Genomic DNA, 23177 nt, shown 5'->3' on the forward strand with positions numbered 1-23177 from the left:
TACTGTTGTGCCATAAACCCACATCCAAACAAGGAGCCAACAGTTTTGAAATTATGCTTTTCCAAATGCCATCATTTAATCAGCCACCAAAATTCCCTCTAGTCCCACAGCCAGCACTCTTTTCTCCTGGATAGCTGCAATGGATTTGCGACTGTCTTCTGTTTGAAAGCCACCCGTCCCCAATATATGATTTATGCAAAAGCCAGCAGCATAAAACCTTCCTCTAAAAACAAATGTCATCAGCAGTAACAATTCACTGCAAACATAACTGATGTTACTTAATGGGTTTATTATAACAATATAGGTATAGTAATTCAATATTCTTTCATGACTCTGGCAGGATTAAATAAATTAGTGAATCAATAAGGAATACTGTGTTGAAATGGAATTGGGGGTAAAAATATAATTCAGTATAAACGTACAAACACATGTATACACATTTGTATCTATGCCTTGTGTGTATTTTCCTGTTGTATGTAAATATACAATGTGTTCATTTACATATACATATAAACTGTATTTGTTGCTTTCCCAATTCTGTCCATTGAAAGGTCCTAAAAGAAAGGAAACCTTGGTAACAAAAATACCAGAAAACAGAAACAGGAATTTAAAATAAAATATCCCCCAGAAAGGATTTCTTTTTTCTTGGAAAATGTGACTAATTCCAAGACTAAAAGAGAGAAAATACAACGTCTACAATATATTGTTATGCCATAAACTTAAGGAACTCAAAAATAAGAAAAAGGATCCAAGAGAAACAGATCAGTCTGAATAGGCTTCGAGTGAGCAAATATTGGAAATTATTTAAAAAATCTTCTAACTAAAGTTAGGAGGGGCTCAGAACCCTGAAGTGGTGCTGGAGACAGCCCATTTGCAGGGCAAGTGCCCTACCCACTGGACTATTTTTCTGCACGGGAAGAAAGTAGTGTTTTATTGGTTGTTGTTGTTTTTTTAGTGGAAAGTACTACTAATAAGTAGAGAAAATTAACATATTTATAAAATTACCATTTGCAGCCGTAACAGTTATGAATCATGCAAGAATACTGAATAGCTATTAAATAGTAAAAGGAAAAAAAGAACAGAATAATCTCAAAACACTATTCCACAAATTGCTGGTAATTATAAACTAAAATAACAGGTAATTTTAGAGTAGAGTGACCTGGTGGACATTCAGATAACATTATCATAATGGGGAAGACAGACACCGTGTTGCTTCTTCAGTTGTTTACTGAGAAAGCTACAATTAACTCCTGTGGTACTGCTTCTAAAGCTGAATCCAGAGTATCTAATCAATATCATGAAGGACAATGACACAGAACCTTACCAGAGTATAGGGTAAAGAGATATGAAAATAAAGAACCATGGATCAAGTTCTATTACTGAGAAAAAAGTTCTAAAAAGGAATGAGAGCAAAAACTGAACATGACAAAATAGTATCAAGTCAGCTTATATTTTAATTGATATAAAATTTATATTAATGTAATGAATATCCTTTAAATAATATGCATGGCTTATTGTAAATTCATTACATAATTGATTTTGTTCCAAGAACTACAACTATTAAGGGACAAAGGATACCCGGAACTAACTCTCAAGTTGTTAAAAAAAAATCATACACGTACATTTGCATACTTACTCTTTAAGCAATAAGCTGATAACTAAGAGCTCACCTAGCATCATATTGTTTCTCCTTGAAATATCAAGATGATGTATGCATACTCAAGGACTTGAGAACAAAAGCGGGTTTTTTCAGCTTCCAGCTGAAGCTAGGAAAAGCAACATTTCCAGCTGCATTTCCAGCATGATTCAGTGGCCACATATGCCACCTAGGCATTCCAGTATTTTGCTACTAGACACGGCCGTGGACAGAAATTGTGCTATAATTTTATATAAACCCCATATGCACGTACCCAAGTGAAATTCAGAACTTTCAAGAATCAGAATAGAGGAACTGGCCATTGAGATGAAGGAGTAGAACTAATTTTCAGTGTCCAGAGGGAAAGAAACTCAACCTTACACAAGCCTTGTGGCCAACAAACTGTATCAAGTAACTTAAGGATCCTTAGGGGCTACAGCGATATTACAGTGGGTAGCATGCTTGTCTGGTACACCACCAACCTGGGTGCCATCCCCAACACCACATGTGGTTCCCTGAGTCCCTGAGGACAAATCCAGGAGTCAGCCCTGAACAATGCCAGATGTGGCCCTCAAACCACAAAACAAAACAACAAGCAAACAGGGAATCTATACGGATGGAGGACTAAGGAAAGTATCTTCGAAAGGAATTGACCTCCGAGTCCGGGTCGCAGCCGGTTGTCATAGCCATCCAAAAGGCGGTCCAAGATGCGAGTGAAGATGGTGATATTGTCAGTGCTGTCATCTGGAATATCCGGGGCATGCTTAGGAGAGAGTCTGGGGAAATGGGTGAAAAAAAGACAAAAAAAACAGGCCTTTTAGTGCTTAAACACTTTAATTCAAGAAGATTTCAATCAAGAGGTCAACTTAATAGCTCTGTATCTTAAGCATACTAGGAAGTGCTCTCGATTTCTTAAAATGACCACTTGGTAAGAGGGACACATTTGCCTTTGTTTTTTTTTTTGCATGAGAATTTTTCTCTTATTTCCTTGAAAAGTTCTGTTTTTTAAAATTTTTATTAGTGAGAAACCATGAGGTACAGTTGTAGACTTACAAATTTTGTGCTTGGGTTTCAATTATACAATGATCAAATACACATCCCTCCACCAGTGCCCATTTCCCACCACCACGAATCCCAGTATCCTTCCCACCCCCCATCCTCCCCATCCCACCCTGCCTCTGTGGCAGAGCATTCCCTTTTGTTCTCTCTCTCCTTTTGTGCCTTGAGTATTTATTCCACCCCTGTTACAATCTTTCCCAAGCATATGGTCCACCTCTGACCCTTCAGTATAGGAACTCAAGCAGAAATTTTTTTTTACGAATGCCTCTCAGAACGGGACCTGCCATAAACCTGATTCAATACATTTTGTTGCATGAATGCATGGAACTTTTTTTTTTATAAACTCAACTTTTTAGAAAGAAAAAACTTGGAGAATTGATTTTGAATCTCATTTTTCTTAACTTTGTAAACCTAATGTATTCACCAATCATTCAGTGTATCATTCTTTTTTTTTTTTTTGCTTTTTGGGCCACACCTGGCGATGCACAGGGGTTACTCCTGGCTCTGCACTCAGGAGTTACTCCTGGCGGTGCTCAAGGGACATATGGGATGCTGGGAATCGAACCCGGGTTGGCCGCGTGCAAGGCAAATGCCCTATCCGTTGTGCTATCTTTCCAGCTCCCAGTGTATCATTCTTGAGCATCAATTACATGCTTGTCAATGTTCCAGGTGCTAGAACAGAAAAAAGGTAAAATAAGGTGAATAATCTTTTCCCTGTACTATGGCTATTGCAATAATCAAATGATTAAATAATTACACATGGACTTGGTCTAAGGAGTCTGAAGACATGCATGTGAAATTCCTGATGGTGTGAGGGAAGTTAAGTCCTGTCACACTTCTAGCAACGTCTAACAACACTGTTAGAATTAAAATGACTCAACAGGACCCTCCCAGGGTGGGAGAAGCATGCTAAAAGTCGTCTATAGACCAAACATGATTGCCACTCAATGCCTCTCTTGCAAAACACAGTACTCAAAAGAAGAGAGAGAGAACAAGGGGGAATACCCTGCCACAGAGGCAGGGTAGGACCGGGGAGATGAGGAGTGGGGGGGATGCTGGGACCCGTGGTGGTGGATGATGGGCACTGGTGGAGGGATGGGTACTTGATCATTGTATAACTGAAACCCAAGCACAAAATTTGTAAGTCTATAACTGTACCTCATGGTGTTTCACTAATAAAAAAAGAAAAAATTAAAAAAAATAAAAAATAAATAAAATGACTCAACAGCTATATTGTATTCATCTTAAATTACCAAAGTTAATGTTTATAATCTAGGGGTATTCATAGACTTCTCTTTTTTAAAAAATAATTTATGTATTTGAATGTAATATTCAAATGTAAATAGTAACAAAAAATATTGGCATCTCCATCAGCCAAAAGCTATAAGGAAAGCTTTTACCAGTTACTACAACCTAGTAAACGGTAGAGACCACTGACCACATTAGAGACCAGAGCATTGAAAGTGATTGGAGCGATGAGCATTCTTGACTGGGAAAGAGGAAGAAAGAACAGTGCAGAGCTAACACACGCACAAACTGTAGACAAGATTAGAGAGAGCCCATCAGGGGCAGCGCGCGGCTATCCTGAATCTACTTTGCGTGGGCTATCACGAGAGTGGCTGTGGGAAATCAATGGATTTTGTGCAAATCTCTTTTCCTCATTATCTTAACCCTCATTATGGGTAATCTTGACTCTGGTTAGCCTAATTTGGTTTTTTGACTTTGTAATTGAATGAATAAATACTTCTTTGATTTCTGGAAGGAATTTGAAAGGAAAATTCTCACAGTCAAAGATGAGCTATAACACAGAAAGATTTATAGAAAGGAATTTAAAAGCCCCTAAGCATAACTTTTAAACATCCTGAATGTTAACTGGAGAATTAAAAATTGGATTCAGAATTTCTGAGTATAAAATCAATAGCCTCTTACTAACTTAGAGTCAATGCTTTTCCATCCCTTACTGACTCTGTATTGATATGTGTTAGCAACAGCCTATGCTAATAACTTCAAAACTTTCAGGTCAAATATCACTTTTAAGTCAAAATATTACTGCAGAGCAGTAGCCAATAGATTCCTCTATGATTTGACTTGACCATTGATAACAATTTTTCTGATGGGCACACTAAATTACTGCTCTATGACACGAGAGTCAGTTTAACCTACAGCCCAAATAACTGCATTCTTTTCTATAATTTAACAGCAATAAATTTAAGATTCTATTGCGTGTGCCCCTCTTAAGGTAATACAAGGGCACAGAGAAGAATCAGGATGCCTCAAAATGGAAACCTTTGAGACCAAATAGTTATTTCTCCTCATTCTACAAATAGAGCACCTGAAATGAGAGAAAGGACGTATTCAAAGCCACATACATATTGAGTTGATTAAAATAATAGCCAACACTACTGTGTCCCACACTTATTATTACTTTTTGCAATAAAAATGATAGCAATTCATCACTGCGAAATGGAAATGATGTTACTAATTCACTCGGTGTAGGTTATGCAGGTTTAGTCATTATTCTAGTTCCCATGTCGAAAAAATGATAGGCTAGAATCAAATGATCAGAGTTTTTGGCATGGCTATATTTAGTTCTGAGAAAATTCGCTTCATCTAAAGGATGGCAGTTCTCCTAATGATGTTTATCTCCTGTGGAAAAAAAGATTTTCAAAAATTAAGAAGATTCAAAATTACAGTGTAGAGGGAACTCGATGACTGCAGCCCTTGACTCCTACACACGCTGCTACAAATTGGAGAAAACATCTCTGGGGAAAGTTTTGGTAATAAAGCAGAAGCAGTAAGAACCTATTAGGTCAAAAAATCAAGACGAGTGGCAAAGGAGAAGGGCAGATACACACTCCCTGTGTCTGCCCAATTTTCTAGTCAGAAGCTGGGGGTAGGGAAATGAAAGTCAAGCTTGGACCACAAAGAAGGAAGAGCAGGAGATCAGCACCCGGGACTCCGCAACCTTTGCTGCTGAGGGGTCCAGAGCCATCACTAACGCGGTTGTCAACTCATGGAGCAGACACGTGTGTGCTTGAGACAAGGCGGAGCCTCAGTGCTCCATTTTCTATTACTTCCGGTTCCTCAGGACTATGCACCAAAGAAGAACAGAGTTGCCCCTGCTTTGCACCCACGTCTGACCTCGGGGGGGATAGTTCTAGTGCCCTGAACCCTGCCCTAACAGTCCCAGGGCATGTTTCAGCCGCCAGTGTCCAGACTTGGCTCTCCGCCACTGCTCTGAGACAGGTTGTCTGGGTCCGAGTCCCGTTTGCCTCCATCGGCGTCTGTCAGCCCGGGCTGATGCCTCTCTGATGCCTAGCCACCAGTTTCCATATCACATCTTGGGTCTTCATGGCAAGGGAAGTACCCCCCCAGACTCTGGCCTCATTGCTGAAATGGGCCCTGGCTGCCCTAAACTCTTCCCTCGAGTTCCAGATCACGGCCCTGACCCACCACGCCCCATGATGCTGCAGTTACCCTGAGCTCCCTCTTGCATCATCCCTGGGACCGCAATTCCTCCAGCTCCACCATCCATGCTACATGGGAGCTTCACCCGTCACTCTCAATTCAGGGATGTGATGGATTCATCGTGGCTGGGGCCAGGCTGTCACTGCCCCATCCCCGTGCCCCAGGAATCCAGTCTCCTTTCCGGGGTCATGCTGTCAGACCTCGGTGTCCAGTGCTTTGGGTCCCCAATTCTGATCAGACAGCCCGGGAGTTCTGCCGTACTCATGCGACTCAGCCAGGAGGTGGAGTCCGGAGCACTGTTACGTAGTTCCTGGGCCAAGTCACAGCTCTGCTTTGTCATTCCAAGATATTGCTGCATTTCCCCCTACAATATCCAAAGTAACAGTGGGAAGCCTCTGGGACCACCCAAATATGATTCCCTCGGGCACCCCCCCCCCCCGGCCCCACACACACCAGGATCAGTTACAGCTGAGGTACCCAGACCCCATGACTCAGGCACCGGTGATCAAACACTGACTCCAACATTGTGTTAAGGGCTCAGAACATCTGGAGTCCAGAAAGAGGATCCCTTTCACTCTACCTTGCTCCAGTGTCGGGGGGAGGAAGAGAACAGAAAGAAACTACCATCCGTAGCTTCTGGAAACCCCAGGAACATTCCCTGGCCTGCCACTGGCCACAGAAAGGCCCCTTGATCCGCTCAGGGCAGTGCCGGAGACGATGGTCAGTGTGAGGATGAAAAAGGCCTGACCCTGAGAACCTGAGAAGTAGCAAACCACGTGGCTGAGCTCCCTTCTGGCCCAGTCCAGATGCAAGTCCTTCCTGTTGTCGTCCAAATAGACAGGAAGAAACGAGCGTGGCCACAAACACGGGTGCCACACACACACACCCAGCAGGAAGAAGAGACAGGACAGCAAAGAAAGCGCCACCAAAAAAAGCCCAACAAAATGACTATTAACTGGCCACAAAGAAACAAACATTAGTGTGCTATCTGAAAGATAATTTTAAAAAGAATGTTTTAAGGAAGCTCAGCAAGTTTCAGAACACAGATAAACAAACCAGTGAACTCAGGAAAGCGACACGTGAGCAAAATGAGAAATTAAACAAAGAAAGAGAAATAACCATAGAAGAAGCAAATCCTGGAGAATACAATGAGATAAATGAAAAATGCAATCACTTTAATAATAGGCTCAATCAAGGAGAAGAATCTGTGGGTGTAAAGAGAGATCTCTTGATGTTACACAGTTAGATTACAATAAAGTAATTAGAATTAAAAAGAGTGGAGAAAACCTATGTAAACTATAGAACAGGACCAAAACAAGAACTGCGCTATTCTGGAAGTCCGGGAAGACGAGCAGAGGGAAAGACAAAAACAAATTTAAATAATAACTAAAAACTCTCCAAATGGGATAAGATATAGTGCCATCCAGGATAGAAAAATCAAATATTGCCAAGAAAGTTCAGCCCAAACAGATCTATTCTGAGACACACCATAATAAGCCTCTGAAAAATCGAAATCAAAGGGAGAATCTGGAAAGCAGCAAGTGACAAAACAATGATGAGATACAAAATTCCAAGAATTCTGCCTGCAAATTGCTCAGCAGGTATACCTTGCAGACAGAGAGCTAGTATGATTACATCTCAAAAGTGCTCAGAGGAAAAAGCTGTCAATTCAGAATAGTTTAACCAGAAGGACACTCGGAAACGGGGACAGACTTTCCCAGCCAAACGAATGTTGAACGATTCCATAGACAAGACATGCAAAAGAGAGTTCTTTAAGCTAAAAGATAACAAATAGTTACTTGAGGACATAAAAGTGTATTAATGGAATATGGAAACATATAAAAGAGTATGAAGCAAGGAAAGTCTCTTCAATAAAAAGAAAAATTGGCTGGTCACATGGAAAAACATGAACTCAGACCCCTATTCTTTTCGTTGGTTTTGTTGTTTTTGAACTACACCTTACAACATTCGGACTCTGTGCTCAGGGGTCATTCTTGGCAGCATTCAGGGGATCTGGGGACAGAACCCGGGTCAGCCACAAGCAAGGCAAGAGCCCTACCTGCTGTACTCATTTTAACTATTCATCACTGTATCACTGTATCACTGTCCTCCCGTTGTTCATCGATTTGCTCAAGCGGGCACCAGTAATGTCTCACAGCAAATTGTGAGAATTATTGTTACTGTTTTTGGCATATCAAATATGTCACAGGTAGCTTGCCAGGCTTTGCCGTGCGGGCGAGATACTCTCAGCAGCTTGCCAAGCTCTCTGAGAGGGGTGGAGGAATCGAACCCGGGTCAGCCTCGTGCAAGGCAAATGCCCTCCCTGCTGTGTTATCGCTCCAACCCATTGTGTTTATATTAATTATTAAGGGTTTTTAACCTTGCTTTTTACATTTTTTACAAAAAAATTTTTTTAATAAGGTTTAAAAAACGAACTATTCACACCAAAGAAATTCTAGGTGACATGATAAAGATGCTCATGAAAGCTACTGCAAGAGTCAGGTGGCTCAGTATGGCAACATATGATCTCAATGCATCACATGTCCTAAACTCATGCCACTAATCAACAAGATTTCATTTCAAAATAAGTATTATATTCTGAAATTTTTTCTTAGTATAGCATCTCTTTGCACGCAGATGTTGTAAGAGGACAAATTCATGACTTTTCTAAGTACATGTAACTTACCATACTATAAACACCACCAAAGTACCAACATCCACCTAAACAGTATATTGGACCATTTCCTCTTTATTTCTAGTTCAAAAACTTCCTATGTGGGTCTTGGCATTGCCTTCCATAATTCTCTTTTAGCTTATCAAATAGACTCCAACGTTTTAACTGGGCATCCTAGGCCCACTGGGAGTATGCATCTGTTTCCAGTATACTGGTACATCTCCAAACGCTACTCCTTCTCTCTCTGACCAGAAACTATAAAGAATATTACTCGCCATTTGCCAATACTCACCCTGATTTTACTTTCCAAACCCTATCATTAACAGAAGTAGAAATGTGTAGCTTATGATTTAGCACTAAAGAAGTCAGTTAGATACTTGGAAAGGAAAGAGAAACACCTGCAGTTCGATAAACACACATGGCAATGTCCTTATCCTTACAAATTCAGTTAAAGAAAAATTAAATTGATTTTTTTTACTAGAATATGCCCAATCAGTCTTTGAAAGACAGGTGTCATTTTCATAAATTGCTTCTATCAAGAGGAATATTGGGTTGGCAGACAAACATCCAGCATACGCCCCACCTGTTCGCTGAGTTAGATTAAAAAAAGCAAGACCCTCACGCTCTCTTAGTACCTTAGTAACTGCATGTATACTCACAGAGGCCACTTTATTCGGAGATTACAAAGACCAAGATAAAAACAGGAACTGAGAAGAATTGATACCTTCGATATAGTGCACAAAGTCAAGGCGACGGATGGGTGTGATAAGGGAACAAGAAAAAACTTCAACTAGTTCCTCTCCATTTCACACTATCCGGTGTCACCACCATCACCACCAAATAATCTTGACAAAGTAGAAGGATACAGAAACAAGTATTGTTATTATTTTCCCTCACTCCCAAATCCTCATCTCTGCTCTCCCTTTGCACAGAAGACAACAGGGTAAAAACTAGGTTGGATAAAGCACTCTGAGAGAGCGACCACAAGCCACCAGAAATGGGAAGAGAGATGACCAGAGAATTCCAAAGATGACCAACAATAAGTTATCACCTTGCAGCAAAAAGCAGTCTATATCAATAAGCCCAGAAACAGTGAACACTGGCGGGGCTACGCCATGAAAGGAGATTTTCTCTCTTGCTGGACGAACTGTTCCTTGGTTCAGCCTCTTTGGAAAATGGTTTCAAAATGTTGCACAAAATGAAAAATAAAACTTCCCTCTGATGATGCAGTTCCTGGCCATATAGTCCAAGAACACAGTAACACAAATCTGAAAGGACATTTATGGGGATCAGAGCATTATTTACAATAACCCAAACCTGGAAAAACCCAGGTGGCCATTTAGTACATGAAGAGATTGCAATATGCCCCTGCAATCAGATGCTACTCAGCTAGGAGAAATGATGAAGTGCTGTTACTGGGTGGTGCTTGGGGGGGGGGGGGGTCATGTGAAATGAGGTGGGTCAGACAGAAATTGTGAGAATCAACCACTCTGGACAAGAACTGGGTCCTGAAAGGAGGTAAAGTGACATGCATGACACTCAGTGCCTAAAAAGGGAAAAAAAGTGTCTGCCACAGAGACAGGCTGGAGGGGTAGGTGGGACACTGGAGACAGTGGTGGAGGCAAGCGGACAATGGTGAGGGATTGGGTACTTGAACACTGTCTGACTGATCATCAGGAACAACTTTGTAACTTTTTTATCTCACGGTAATTCAAAAATTTGTAAAACTAAAGAATAAAAATGTTTCACTAATAAAAAAATAAAATAAAATAAATAAAATAAAATTGCTGTTTTCTATAACAAATAACAACTCTCGTTGACCTTAGTCTATCGCTCTCTCCCTTTGAGGGTACATATGCCTAAAGCGAACCTCAACAATTAATCACAGAGCAAATCTGCCTGCCTCAAACAGTCTGAATTAAAACGCCCCTAAACTTTTCCTTGGAATTCCAACTGGTGCACATCTCAAATTTTAAGTAACTGCACTGAGGCTTAGTCAGAGATCCATGTGCAATTACTGACCACTGAGGCTGACCCATTAGGAAACTGCTTGGATCTCACCATTCTGACCAGCAAAATAGCAGTTTCGCACACTGCTCATATTTCATATATATAGTTCTCATTTGCTGATAATCAATAAAGGGAACCAGAATGCAAAGATACATGAAATATTTTCACAGCTAGGAGCTGAATTTTTTTTTTTTTTGCAAATCAAGCAAACAAAAAGAAGCAGATGTTCTGTCCAATGTCAAAACTGCGAGCATATAATCATATATTTTAAACTTTTTTGGGGTTCATTTATTTTCATAAAATGCAAATATACTGCCATCCCTAATATTCAGAGCCAATTTTTTTTTGCAGTTTCGTCCCTTAGATTCAGAAGCAAGTAAGGAAAACACACTCAAAGTTCTAACGCCCCTGAATTAAAATGAAGCCTTTTACTCTGCTTTTTCAAGCAGAATCTCTTAGCCACCTCTTTAATACAATCCGTAAAAGACTTGGATATCTGCTGTTCTGAGCACCTCTAAGTTATAAACCAACGCAAATAAGAGAGGTGACAGCTAGCATTGAACATGAAAAGACAAAAAGAATAAAGCATATATAGAATTAACAGAGTGAAAATTCTTTATGATGATCATAAAGGCACTAAAAGGGATTGTTCTGTTCAAAACCCTATTGAGTTTATAAGACAGGATATATTTTAAAGTACTTAGTCTTAGACCTTAGAACAAAAAAGCTTTAATATTTGAAGGGATAAGTTTCATTTGTTTAGGAATTGCATTTTATTTCGAACATCTGTCATGACCCAACGACGATGACTACAAGAGGACTTCATAATACAATTTTTTCAAAACTGGGGCAATAAACAAAAAGATCATAGTGGGCCAAGTTTATAAGAACATATAAACCCCATTCCGTAGCCCTCAGCCCCAGAAGTAACCTACAGGCAATCTAGAAAATTCTAAGATGGAAAGACTCCAAATACATTAAGAAAATCATCTCTGCAAAAGTGTTGCCAAGAATATGAGGGGTGGGGGGAGTGTGAAAAAAGATTATGAGACAGCAAGCAGATATAAAAGCAACCCAAAAGCCCAACCAAGGAATAAAATATTCTGTATAATACTGCCACATTTCAAGGCTAGGGGGTCATTTATAGTAACGATAGTCCCAGAAAGGGAAAAAAATTTTACATTTCCAAGTAAAGTATGGCTAAAGAATAGGATCTCCTGGCAGAAAGTTTAAAAGCTGAGGCTGCTGAAATGGGAAGAAGATGAAAGTGTTCCCACAATCTAGAGATGTGGTGATACATTCAGGCACGACTCAACATGTACTGTACAAGCAACTCTGAGCACGAAGCTGAGCCTAGTTTGGATGAAAATAGGACTTCAGTAGCAAATGAGAGAGTAGATTATTTGAAAGGACATGAGAGGCAATAAAAGGTAGGTCTTAGAAACCAATCCCATTTGGAGAGTGTAGGGTAAAAGATTGCCAAAAAGCAGTCCAAGCTTCTGGACTGAAAAAAAAATGGGTATATAATGGTACCATTAACTGATACTAGGAAAACAGATGAGAAGCATAATATGTTTGCTGGTTTGTTTTTGTTGGTTTATTTTCAAGAGTGTAGGAGAGACGTTGGATGCTGAGATTATTTGGAACCTTCATAGTTTAAGAAGTTTATGGGGGATATTTCAAATAGTTATGTGCAGAGGTCTTATATTCAATAGAAACGTGGAATGGCAATCAAAATGATAGTCACTCAGACGAATAAATATATGTGACTGTACTAGGGGAAAAGGGAGCTCAGATAAAGAAGGGAACACCAAATGAAGGTGTTGGGAGGATCCTCCCAGGATGGGAGAAGCATGCCGAAAGTAGACTATAGACTAAACATGATTGTCACCCATTGCCTCTTTTGCAAACCAAAACACCCAATAAGAGAGAGAGAACAAAAGGGAATGCCCTGCCACAGAGGCAGGGTGGGATGGGGGGGATGGTGGGTGGGAGGGATACTGAGATCCGTGGTGGTGGGAAATGGGCACCGGTGGAGGGATGGGTATTTGATCATTGTATAATTAAAACCCAAGCACAAAAATGTGTAAGTCTGCAACTGTACCTCATGATGTCTCACTATTAAAAATTTTTTTTAATTAAAAAAAAGACAGGTTAAAAAAATTACTTAAAATTCTGAATTTTTATGTAAAATCATTTTTAAATAAAAAAACAAGAATAAAAGACATTTTAACATAAAAATACATATATATGTGACTGATTTCGTGAAAAAAAAAAGGTTAACAGAGGGAACAGTCAAAATTGTTCAATGTTGCTGGATGCTACAAAACGAAGTAACACGTAGACATATAAACATTCATTTTGGAAATCGAGTCAAGACCGTCCATCTGAGATGCAGAAATTGCTTTAAGAATATGGGGTTAGAACTCAGCAGTAAGTTTGTAAACAAGAAGTAGAGAAAATAAAGAAAATAGCTTCCAGGAGGAATATTAATATGGGGAAGGGAAAGATTTAAGTCACTAAACATAAAGAACAGTTTCTATTGAGAATGAGATATTCTTGCTCTTCAATGTTAATGGGTCCTCTTCAATAAGGAACACGCAGAGAGTAAATATTTAGACTGCAGGGAAGCTCTTATGATGCTGCACAGTCTAGACTTTCCTAAAAAGTCTGCTCTAGAGTTTCATGGTCCTCATTTTCCTAAGAAATACATCATCTCGGGGCTGGAGCAATAGCACAACAGGTAGGGCATTTGCCTTGCACGTGGCCAACCCAGGTTCGATTCCCAGCTTCCCAGATGGTCCCCCAAGCACCACCAGGAGTGATTCCTGAGTGCAAAGCCAGGAGTAACCCCTGAGCATCAGTTGGGTGTGACCCAAAAAGAAAAAAAAGAAATATATTATCTCTCAGAATAATGGTAATATCTCTTTCCTTCAGAGTGTGATCTATTTCTTTGAAAGTCTCAGCTGAAAAATTTTCCCCAGTACAACATATCTGGGACCAGGGAACTTGAGTTCATCTGGGAAAAATATCAGAGGTTTTAGTCTAAGGACAATTTCATCACATTCTCCTTTGGGACAACAGTTGAGACTTCTTACCCGCCAATATCCTGCTTTACAAAATCTCCGGGTTCTTGTCGTCTGGAATCACCTTGGCCCTTTGTTCCAGGAAGGAAACAGATGAGGATGCGAAGCCCAAGGCTGAACATATGAATATGATTCATTTGGATGAATATCATCTTCTTAGACACCAACTTGGAGAACCTGTGGGATCCATGTTCAGGAAGAAGAGGGGCAGAGGAAAAGAGAAAAAGAGGGAGAGGAGAAAAGGTTAAAAAACTCAACTCTATTAGAAAGATTTTACCTCCCGAATATCAAGTTATTGATGAATACTGTCAAACTACACTTTCCCCAACATACCAATGTCACCAAAGTTCACTCGCAACCTACCCCTCTCTAGAATAGACTACAACTCATACAAGAAAGTTTCTACATTGGTAAAGGGTGCTCCATCAGTAATTGGTAGGCTTTGGTTATAATTTTTATCTCTTTCCCTGTATTCCAATGACTTAGTGAGTCAGAAGTTCCTCCCAGACTTTAGCTACTTCAAATAATCCAGACTTTAAAATAATCTCCAATATCTTCTGTTTATTTTCCACCAATCCTTTTTGATCTTCCCCATGACAAATGTCATTGTCATAGTCAGCTATGTAATATTGTCAAACATCCAAAAGTAATATTAAGACCTGGAGCTTCTTCATCACTTCTTGGGGGGTTGATTCTCAGTACTATAGTTAAGCCACTTCCCCCAAATATCAAAGGTTCTAGCATAGATAGATTTTTTTTCCTGAATCAATTTGAGAAAATTCTGAAAAATGAGACAAACACTTCTTAAACATCAAAGTAATGCTTTTCTATAAAGGGACAGCTGAAACCAAATTCAGCCTCAAACAGGGACCAGAGCATCAGGAAAGAAGCTTCTCCAACAGAAATTCTAGAGATGTTAACTAATACTGATTACGGAATTCTGTTATTTAGAGTTGCCTACATACAATACCTCTCATGAATGCTGGATGGGAAAGGGTTAATCAAGACAGGGTTAAGAAGATAGTGCAAAGTGATTTTCTTGCTGCTTCTAAACTATATGACTCTTCAAGTATAAACTATTGATCATTCGAAGGAAACCTAACTTTGCCCAGCACCAGACTCTTCAGTAGTCGTGTTAGTGGTTCAACCTTCAGAGGGAATAAGAAGGTATAAAACGTTCTCCCCAGGGGAAGTTTCTGTGAGATTACTATGTAAAACAGACACATGTGGCTTAGCTATTTGGGTTATGAGAAGATGAAGAACAAAATGTATTTTTACATTAATCCGACTTTCAGAAAGCAGCCAAATGATTCTATTGTAGAATATATTGTTGAATCTGATATAGGTACAGAAAACCATGATGCTGGAGAAAGTAGATTTCAAACATGAGGAAATATCTATCATATACAATTATGAATTTAGTCTGCATCACATGAGATTATCAATAGTTTACAAGTTTCTTTTATGGTCAGTCAAAGTATGTGCAGCACCAGCAAGATATCAAAAGGCTCAGACACTAGGAACAAACGGGATTTATACCAGGGATGCAAGGATGGTCCAATATATGCAAATTAATTCATGTAATAAGCCATATCCACAAAAGATAAAAATCATATACAATATCAATCAATGCAGAATATGCTTTTGACAAAATCCACATTTATTCATTATTTTTTAATACTACAAAATAGGAATATAAGGAACATTTTTGAAGGAAGTAATCGTCCAGTGCAACAAACTTGTAGCCAGGATCATACTTGGTGGTAAAATACCGACAGCCTTCCCTCTAAGATCATGGATAAGGCAAGGTTACCAACTCTCTCCACTTATTGAATACAATATTGGAAATCCTAGCAGCAACCATTTGGCAAGAAAAAGAAACTGAAGTAATCCAAATTGGAAAAATGCAAGTCAAATTACCATTATTGCAGATCACATTGACAATATGCATAGGAGACCCTAAAGAGTCCACTAAAAACTCAGAAACAATAAACCAGTCTATCACAGTAGCACCATACAAAGTACGTAAAAAAAGAAATAGAATAAGACTAAATAAAAGGAATAATATTACAGTTGATGGATAGAAAGAATCAACATTTCCAAACCGACCATCCTACCTAAAGCATTATACAGATTCAATGCAATCCCCATCAAAAATGTGACATATTACTCAGTAGCTTAGAATAATCAATTAATAAATTTATATGGAATCATAATATTCCCCAAATAGCCAAAACTAACTTAGGAAAAATAAATTGGGAGGCATTACATTTCCTGACTTGAAACTGCACCATAAAACTATAGTAATCAAAACAGTATGGTGCAGGACTAATAGATTCAAATTGAGGGCCTAGAGATAAATTTTCAGATTTCTGGACAGCTAATCCACAACAGAGATGCTGAGTGCATGAAGTAGAGTTAGGATAGTGCAGGGAAAACTGAATAGCTACATGAGAAAGAAAGAAAGAAAGAAAGAAAGGGAGGGAGAGAGAGAAGGAGGGAGGGAGGAGGGAGGAAGGAAGGAAGGAAGGAAGGAAGGAAGGAAGGAAGGAAGGAAGGAAGGAAGGAAGGAAAAGAAACAGGACCCATTTCTCATGCCATACATAAAAGTTCAATGTGGATCAAACACCCCAAGATTAGACCATATTCCATAAAAAATGCATTGAGGACACTATATGTAGAATGATATCCAGGATCTGGATGTCAAAGGTGTTTTCAAGGTTATTATTCCATTGGCAAAGATAACAGAAACAAGAATGTTTTGGTTCAAATGAGTTACATCAAATTAAAAAGGGTCTGCAGAGCAAATTTGGCATCAAAACTAAAGGACACTCGGGCATGGAGTGATAGTATAACAGGGAGGAGATTCCACTGCACACTGCAGACCCACATTCAGTCCTTGGTACCTCATATAATCCCCTGAGTCACACCAAGAGTGACCCCCAAGTGAAGAGCCAGGAGGAAGCCCTGAGCATTATTGGGTGGAACCCCAAAACTAAAAATAAAATGAAAAGACATTTAGTTGAATAGGAGAAAATATTCACATGTCATATATTTTATAAAGGGTTAATATCCAGAATATATAAAGCACACAAAGAACTCATAAGGAGAAAAATCAAATAACCCCTTCAAAAATGGGGAGTAGAGCTGAGAAGACACTTTCTCAAGGAACACAGGTAGGGACCTAAGGACCGGAGCAATAGTTCAGCAGGAGGGCCAAGTGCCCTGCATGCGGCCAACTCAGGTTGGATCTCAGGCACCTCAAAGGGTCCCCCACACATGCCAGGAATGATCACTGAGCAAAGAGCCAGGAGAAAGCCTGGAGTACCACAGGGTGTGGCCTTACAGATAACCAACAGGCCTATTACAAAGTGTACTGTAGCACTGTAGCACTGTCCTCCCATTGTTCACTGATTTGCTTGAGCGGGCACCAGTAACATCTCCATTGTGAGACTTGTTGTTACTGTTTTTGGCATAATGAATATGCCATGGGTAGCTTGCCAGGCTCTGCCATGGGGGCGGGAGACTCTCCGTAGCTTGCCGGGCTCTCCGAAAGGGATGGAAGAATTGAACCTGGGTTGGCCGCGTGCCAGGCAAACTCCCTACCCGCTGTACTATCAATAACTATAAAAATCAAATCCAAAAATCCTCATATCTCTAAGGACGGTCTAATCAAACTGGATAAACCCAGTTCTGGCAGAAATGTACTGTAAGACAAAAAATAAGAGCTGAATGTAGGTAAAGGGACAAACAAACACCATAAACTTTCAGTACCTGTATTGCAAACCATAACACCCATAAGGGAAGGGGGAAACAGACAGACAGACAGAGAGACAGAGGGACAGAGACAGAGAGAGGAAGTGCTTGCCAGAGAGGCAGGCAGGGGAAGGGGTACAGCAGCAGAGAAACTGGGGACATTAGTGGTATAGGAAATGACACTGGTGAAGGGATGGGCGATGGAACATTGTATGACTGAAACCCAATCATGAACAACTTTGTAACAGTGATCCAAAAAAAAAGTAATTCTCGCTCACTGTTGATGGGACCAGTGTCTGTTTTAGCCTCCATAGAAAACAGTACAGAGACATCTGAAAAACTTAAAATTAGAACTAATCTATGGCCCAGCAATTATACTCCTTGGCAAATATCCGAAGAACAAAAAAAAAAAAAACCCAATGAATTCAAAAAGATCTCTGCACACCTACGTTCATTGTATCACTATTTACAATAGCCAAGATCTGGAAAAAACCCAGATGCACAATGACAGATGAGAGGACAAAGAAACTGTGGTATATATAGACAATGCAATACTATAATTTTCTATAATTATCTAAAAATACTATATATTTTATTTATATATCTAAAAATACTACAAATTTCTAGAAGAAAAGATAAAGTCTTGCCTTTTGCTACAACTTGAATGGAACTGGAGGGATAAGAACCAAAGCAAGGTGATCTCGCCCATATGTGCATATAAAAATAAAGCAAGGACAGAGACAGTATCCCATGCAAAACAGGAGACTCTGAAAACAGAACTAATGTTACCAAATGGAGGCAGGGACAAGGGACAGGGGATGGTATGGACTAGGGGTGGGATAAAGACTGTGACTGAAGGTTTATGGTACTTTTGGTGGTGGTAAGGTACAAAAGTTTCTTACACCAAAAGCATCAACATGACTACTATCGTAAACCGTGTTACCTCAGTGATAATAAATTCTAAAAATTTTAAATGGAAACTAAAAAATACAAAATTCAAAAATTCAAAAAGATAAGAAGAAGGAAGGAAAGAAGGGAGGGAGAGGGGAGGGAGGGAGGGACGGAAGGGAGGGAGAGAGGGAGGGAGGGAGGGAAGGGAGGAAGGAAGGAAGGAAGGAAGGAAGGAAGGAAGGAAGGAAGGAAGGAAGGAAGGAGGGAGGGACAGGGAGGGAGGGAGGGAGGGAAGGAGGGAGGGAGGGAGGGAGGGAGGGAGGAAGGAAGGAAGGAAGGAAGGAAGGAAGGAAGGAAGGAAGGAAGGAGAGGGAGGGATGGAGGGAGGGAAGGATGGAGGGAGGGAAGGATGGAGGGAGGGAAGGATGGAGGGAGGGAGGGAAGGAAGGAAGAAAGAGAGGAAGGGAGGAAGGGAGGGAGGGAGGGAGGGTGGTGGGAAGGAGGGAAGGAGAGGGAGGGAGGGAGGGAGGGAGGGAGGGAGGGAGGGAGGATGGTGGGAAGGAGGGGGGGAGGGAGGGAAAGAAGGAATCAAACCCTCAGAGCAGACACATATTTCACCCATGCATCACCCTTGGATCTCTTTGTCACCCTCACTCCACACTGACACTCACACTTTCACTCACACGATTGTATTTTCTCTCCCAGCAAAGCAGCATCTTCATTCTTTTGAGGACTAATTTGGGGTGACTGAAAGTCACACTTTCACATGAAATTGAAAGTCAAAACTGCCTGAGAACTGGTGCTACCAAGCCAGGATACGCCTTAGCCCAATTGTCAGGAGCAGAACCGCAGCCCCCTTTTCAAGACAACGCTGAGGCACGAGTGCAGTCTCTACGGCACAGTGCATGCCTTATCATTCTTTTTGCTGGTTTGCTTTGGGGCTCGGGGCCGCACCCTGCAGCATTTGGGGCTTAGTCCTGGCTCGGGGCTCAAGGATCACTCTGACAGGGCTCAGGGGGGTCACGTGGGTGCCAGAGACTGGACCGGGCCTACAGCACGCCAAGCAAGCACTCTACTCTTGGTACCATCTTTCCAACATATTCTTGTTCGGCTTCTTCCCATCCACGTGTCCCAGTTTCAACCCTTCTATTATTTCCCCCTGGGAGTCTTTTCCGATAACTCATTTTCACATGAATTCTAATCTGAGTGTCTGCGGCTGCGGAAATCAGGAAATCAATTCAAGACCAGTCATACCCCAAATACAGTGTGTATTCATTTGTAGATTGTCCCATATTTTCTCTCACAATCATCAGAAAATTAGATTTATTCATCACCTTCACAGATACTCCCTCAAACCCAGACTCCTGATCTCATCCATTTTTCCCCTCCATTGACACTTCTAATTTTAAATTTCTTAAATTTCTCCTTCTCTAATTACTCCTTTCACTTAGATTTATAATCAAATTTCTCTCATCTTAAAAAAAATATTCCCTTAATATACGTCTTTCTTAGCTTTCTTCTTCCCTTTCTTCATCAATCAAGTTTGTAGAAGAAAATTACATTATTAGTTCCACATCTGTTCATCTCCTATCAACTCTATTTTGCATTCTTTCCTGGCAGTGTCACTGACATGCTTAAGTGGCAGATAATAAAAAAGTGCTTGTCTCACTGAGTATCAGAAAAAATCAAAACAAAAGGACAGGGGCTGGAGTGATAGTACAGTGGGTAGGGCGTTTGCCTTGCACGCGGCCAACCCGGGTTCGATCCCTGGCATCCCATATGGTCCCCCAAGCACCGCCAGGAGTAATTCCTGAGCGCAAAGCCAGGAGTAACCCCTGAGCATCGCTAGGTGTGTCCCCCCCCCCCCAAAAAAAAAGGACAATGGGCTACCACCTCACACCATTGGGTATACCCTACACAAAAAGGTCTAAAACATCCAGGGAGTTTCCTGCTGGAAAGAGACACCCTCCAACACACACACACACACACACACACACACACACACAAAGATACCCCAATCCTTTACCTGCAGTAAAGGAGTGCTGGGAACGAAGGGAGACAGAGAGGAGAAGGCAAGAATGGGCAGAAGATGACCCCTAAAACCCAGCCGGAAAGCCAGACAGAGCCAGTGTGGAAAGTCAGTGAAAGAGAGGACTTGGAACTGCAGGGTCTGTTCTTGCTCCTGAAGGGACATTCCTCCTTTGAGAAAAGCTTTCTTGTTCTGTTTGTTCTCTTTGTGGCCAAATGCAAAGAACCTTTGATTTGTAAAACTTAGTGCCATAGAGATAGGCAGCCACTGCCAAAGGCTGTCCTCCAAGGAGGCTGGGAGTCCCTGACCAAGCTTTTCTCTACTTCTATCTCATTTCTTACTCCTCTGGGGCGACCCTGTCTCAGCCCTGCTCCCTGGTGCTGGTCCCAGGGGCCAGTCTTGCCCCTACAGGGAATACTCCCCACCCCCTCCAATACCCCGGGCAGCCAGCCTGTGGCACATACTCAAGCAAGTTCAGCCCAGTTCATCTGGGGGCAGACTGTGATATGATGACGCAGAAGTGGCAGGAGAGACATCTCCAGCCAAGAGTAGCTGAAGCCCCCATGGGAAGACAGCACAGGTAGAACACAGGTGGCCTCCAGCCCTCTACCTAGACCCGTGTGTGGCCAAAACCACTGCAGATGACGAAGCACCGCAAGTAACAAAAAGCAGACAAATTCTGCGGCATCACATATGCAGACAAATATCCAAAAAGTCTCAACTCTAACAGACCCCTTACTACCTGCTTTGGACTTTAGAGCAAAAATCCTCTCATCCTCTCAAGTGTTTAATTATGTGAGAATAAAAACTGAACATAGAATCAGTAATCTGGAAGAGAGTGATGGAACAAATAAATGAGCTCCTGCAAGTAGGAATGAAGGAATTAACTATCGCTGTAGCCAATTTCAGGAGACGAATGGATGAGACTGAAAACATAAGTAACCTCAAAGATAAACTACACAAGCCCAAGAAGAAATAAACACAAAAGTGGGAGAGGGGGGAAACGTGAATCTAAGAGATGTTTTTTGACATAACAAGAGAACAAATATCAGAGTCAGAAATTCAAGTAGAGAAAAGAGGGAATGGGGAAGAAGTGGGTTGCTAAGGAATAAAGCCTGAGAACTCCCTAAATTTGGAGAGAGATTGGGGCACTGAACCAGGCAGTCCAAAGAGTGGCAATCAAAATAAACACAAACAGAACAGTACCAAGAAGTGCCATCACCCAAATAGCAAGGAGCAAAGACACCTTCTACTGAAAGTAGCAAGAGAGGAGGGGGACTCATAAGATTCACAGCAGATTTCCTAAATGAAACTCTGTAAGTGAAAAGATAATGGAGACATAAATTCTAAGTACTGAATGCAAAGAGCATCCAACCAAGAATTCTCTACCCCTGCATGATTATCACTCATATCTGAGGAATAGAAAAACATTATTATAAGGGACAACAAAATGAAGGGGCAGCAAAGTTTATAAAGTCATTGCTACTAGTCTGAGGAGATACAGAGATGATCCCCCAAAAAATCACACACACAAAAAAAACGGTCCTGGGAGACTTTGGGACCCTACTCTCATTATTAAGCAAAGCATCAAAAAGGGTACAAGAGCCTCAAAGGAGGAATTGGAAGACTTGGGAATAATTGCCAAATCCAACACAATCCACACTCAAAAAAGTCAAATGCACATTCTTCATTCTTCTCCAGTGGACAAGAAACATTTTTTAAGATAGACCACATGCTGGGGTACAATTTGAGTATCCATAATGTCAGAAAAACAGAGAAAACATCCAGAATTTTCTTCAGACCACAAAATGTCATGCAGGTAAAATTATCTATAAAAAGAAAGAAAGTCAAAACTCTGACATTTGGAAACTGAACAACAACACACTGTCAGATAACTGTTAGGTCAAGGAGAATATCAAAGAAGATATTTTTAAAATTCTCAAAATAATAAAAATAATAAAATAATAAAAAATAATAAAAATAATAATAAAATAATAAAAATAATAAAAAACAAATTTTATCCTGACACAAGGTAAGGATGTCCACTTTCTCTGTTAATATTGAATATAATATTGGAATTCCAAGTTGCAGCAATTAGGCAAGAAAAGGAATTCAGAAGCATCCAGATAAGTAGTTGAATTATCACTATATGCAGATGAAATTATAATATACATACATGACCGAAAGACCCTAAAGACTACATTCAAAAATTGCTAGAAATGACAAATCATTAATCAAAATCAGTGGCATCTGTATCTGCAAACAACAAACTAGAGAAAGAAGGAAAACAGACAACCTCCTTAAAATTATCATAAAAAAATCAACAAAATAGTTGCCTAGGAGTCAACTTAACAAAGGAGGTGAAAAAAAACAAACATCTATAATGAGATTTTATTGTACAGACATTATGAGGCAATTTTAAAAGTAACGCACGACAATATCAGGCAATGGAAAAATACAATGGAAAATATTCCATGTTCATGGATTGGCAGAATTAACATTTTCAAAATGACCATCTTACCCAAAGTATTGCACATTAAACAGAATTTTCCAAATTCCAATCAGAGT

General features: G+C 40.4%; 1 protein-coding gene across 1 annotated transcript in view; it reads right to left on the reverse strand.

Moving 5' to 3' along the window:
• LOC130016642 (gamma-aminobutyric acid receptor subunit alpha-3-like) overlaps positions 1 to 23177 on the reverse strand; it is a 174721-nt gene that overhangs the window by 69468 nt on the left and 82076 nt on the right. Inside the window, exons 2-3 of the mRNA XM_056107365.1 lie at positions 13946 to 14110; positions 2291 to 2412 (exon numbers count right to left, since the gene is read on the reverse strand). Coding sequence (XP_055963340.1) covers positions 2291 to 2412; positions 13946 to 14085 — 262 coding nt within the window. The 5' untranslated portion in view covers positions 14086 to 14110. The remainder of the gene's footprint in view (positions 1 to 2290; positions 2413 to 13945; positions 14111 to 23177) is intronic.

This window comes from Sorex fumeus, unplaced genomic scaffold (assembly GCF_029834395.1).
Source record: "Sorex fumeus unplaced genomic scaffold, SorFum_2.1 ptg000163l, whole genome shotgun sequence".
In the NCBI taxonomy this organism is placed as follows: domain Eukaryota; kingdom Metazoa; phylum Chordata; class Mammalia; order Eulipotyphla; family Soricidae; genus Sorex; species Sorex fumeus.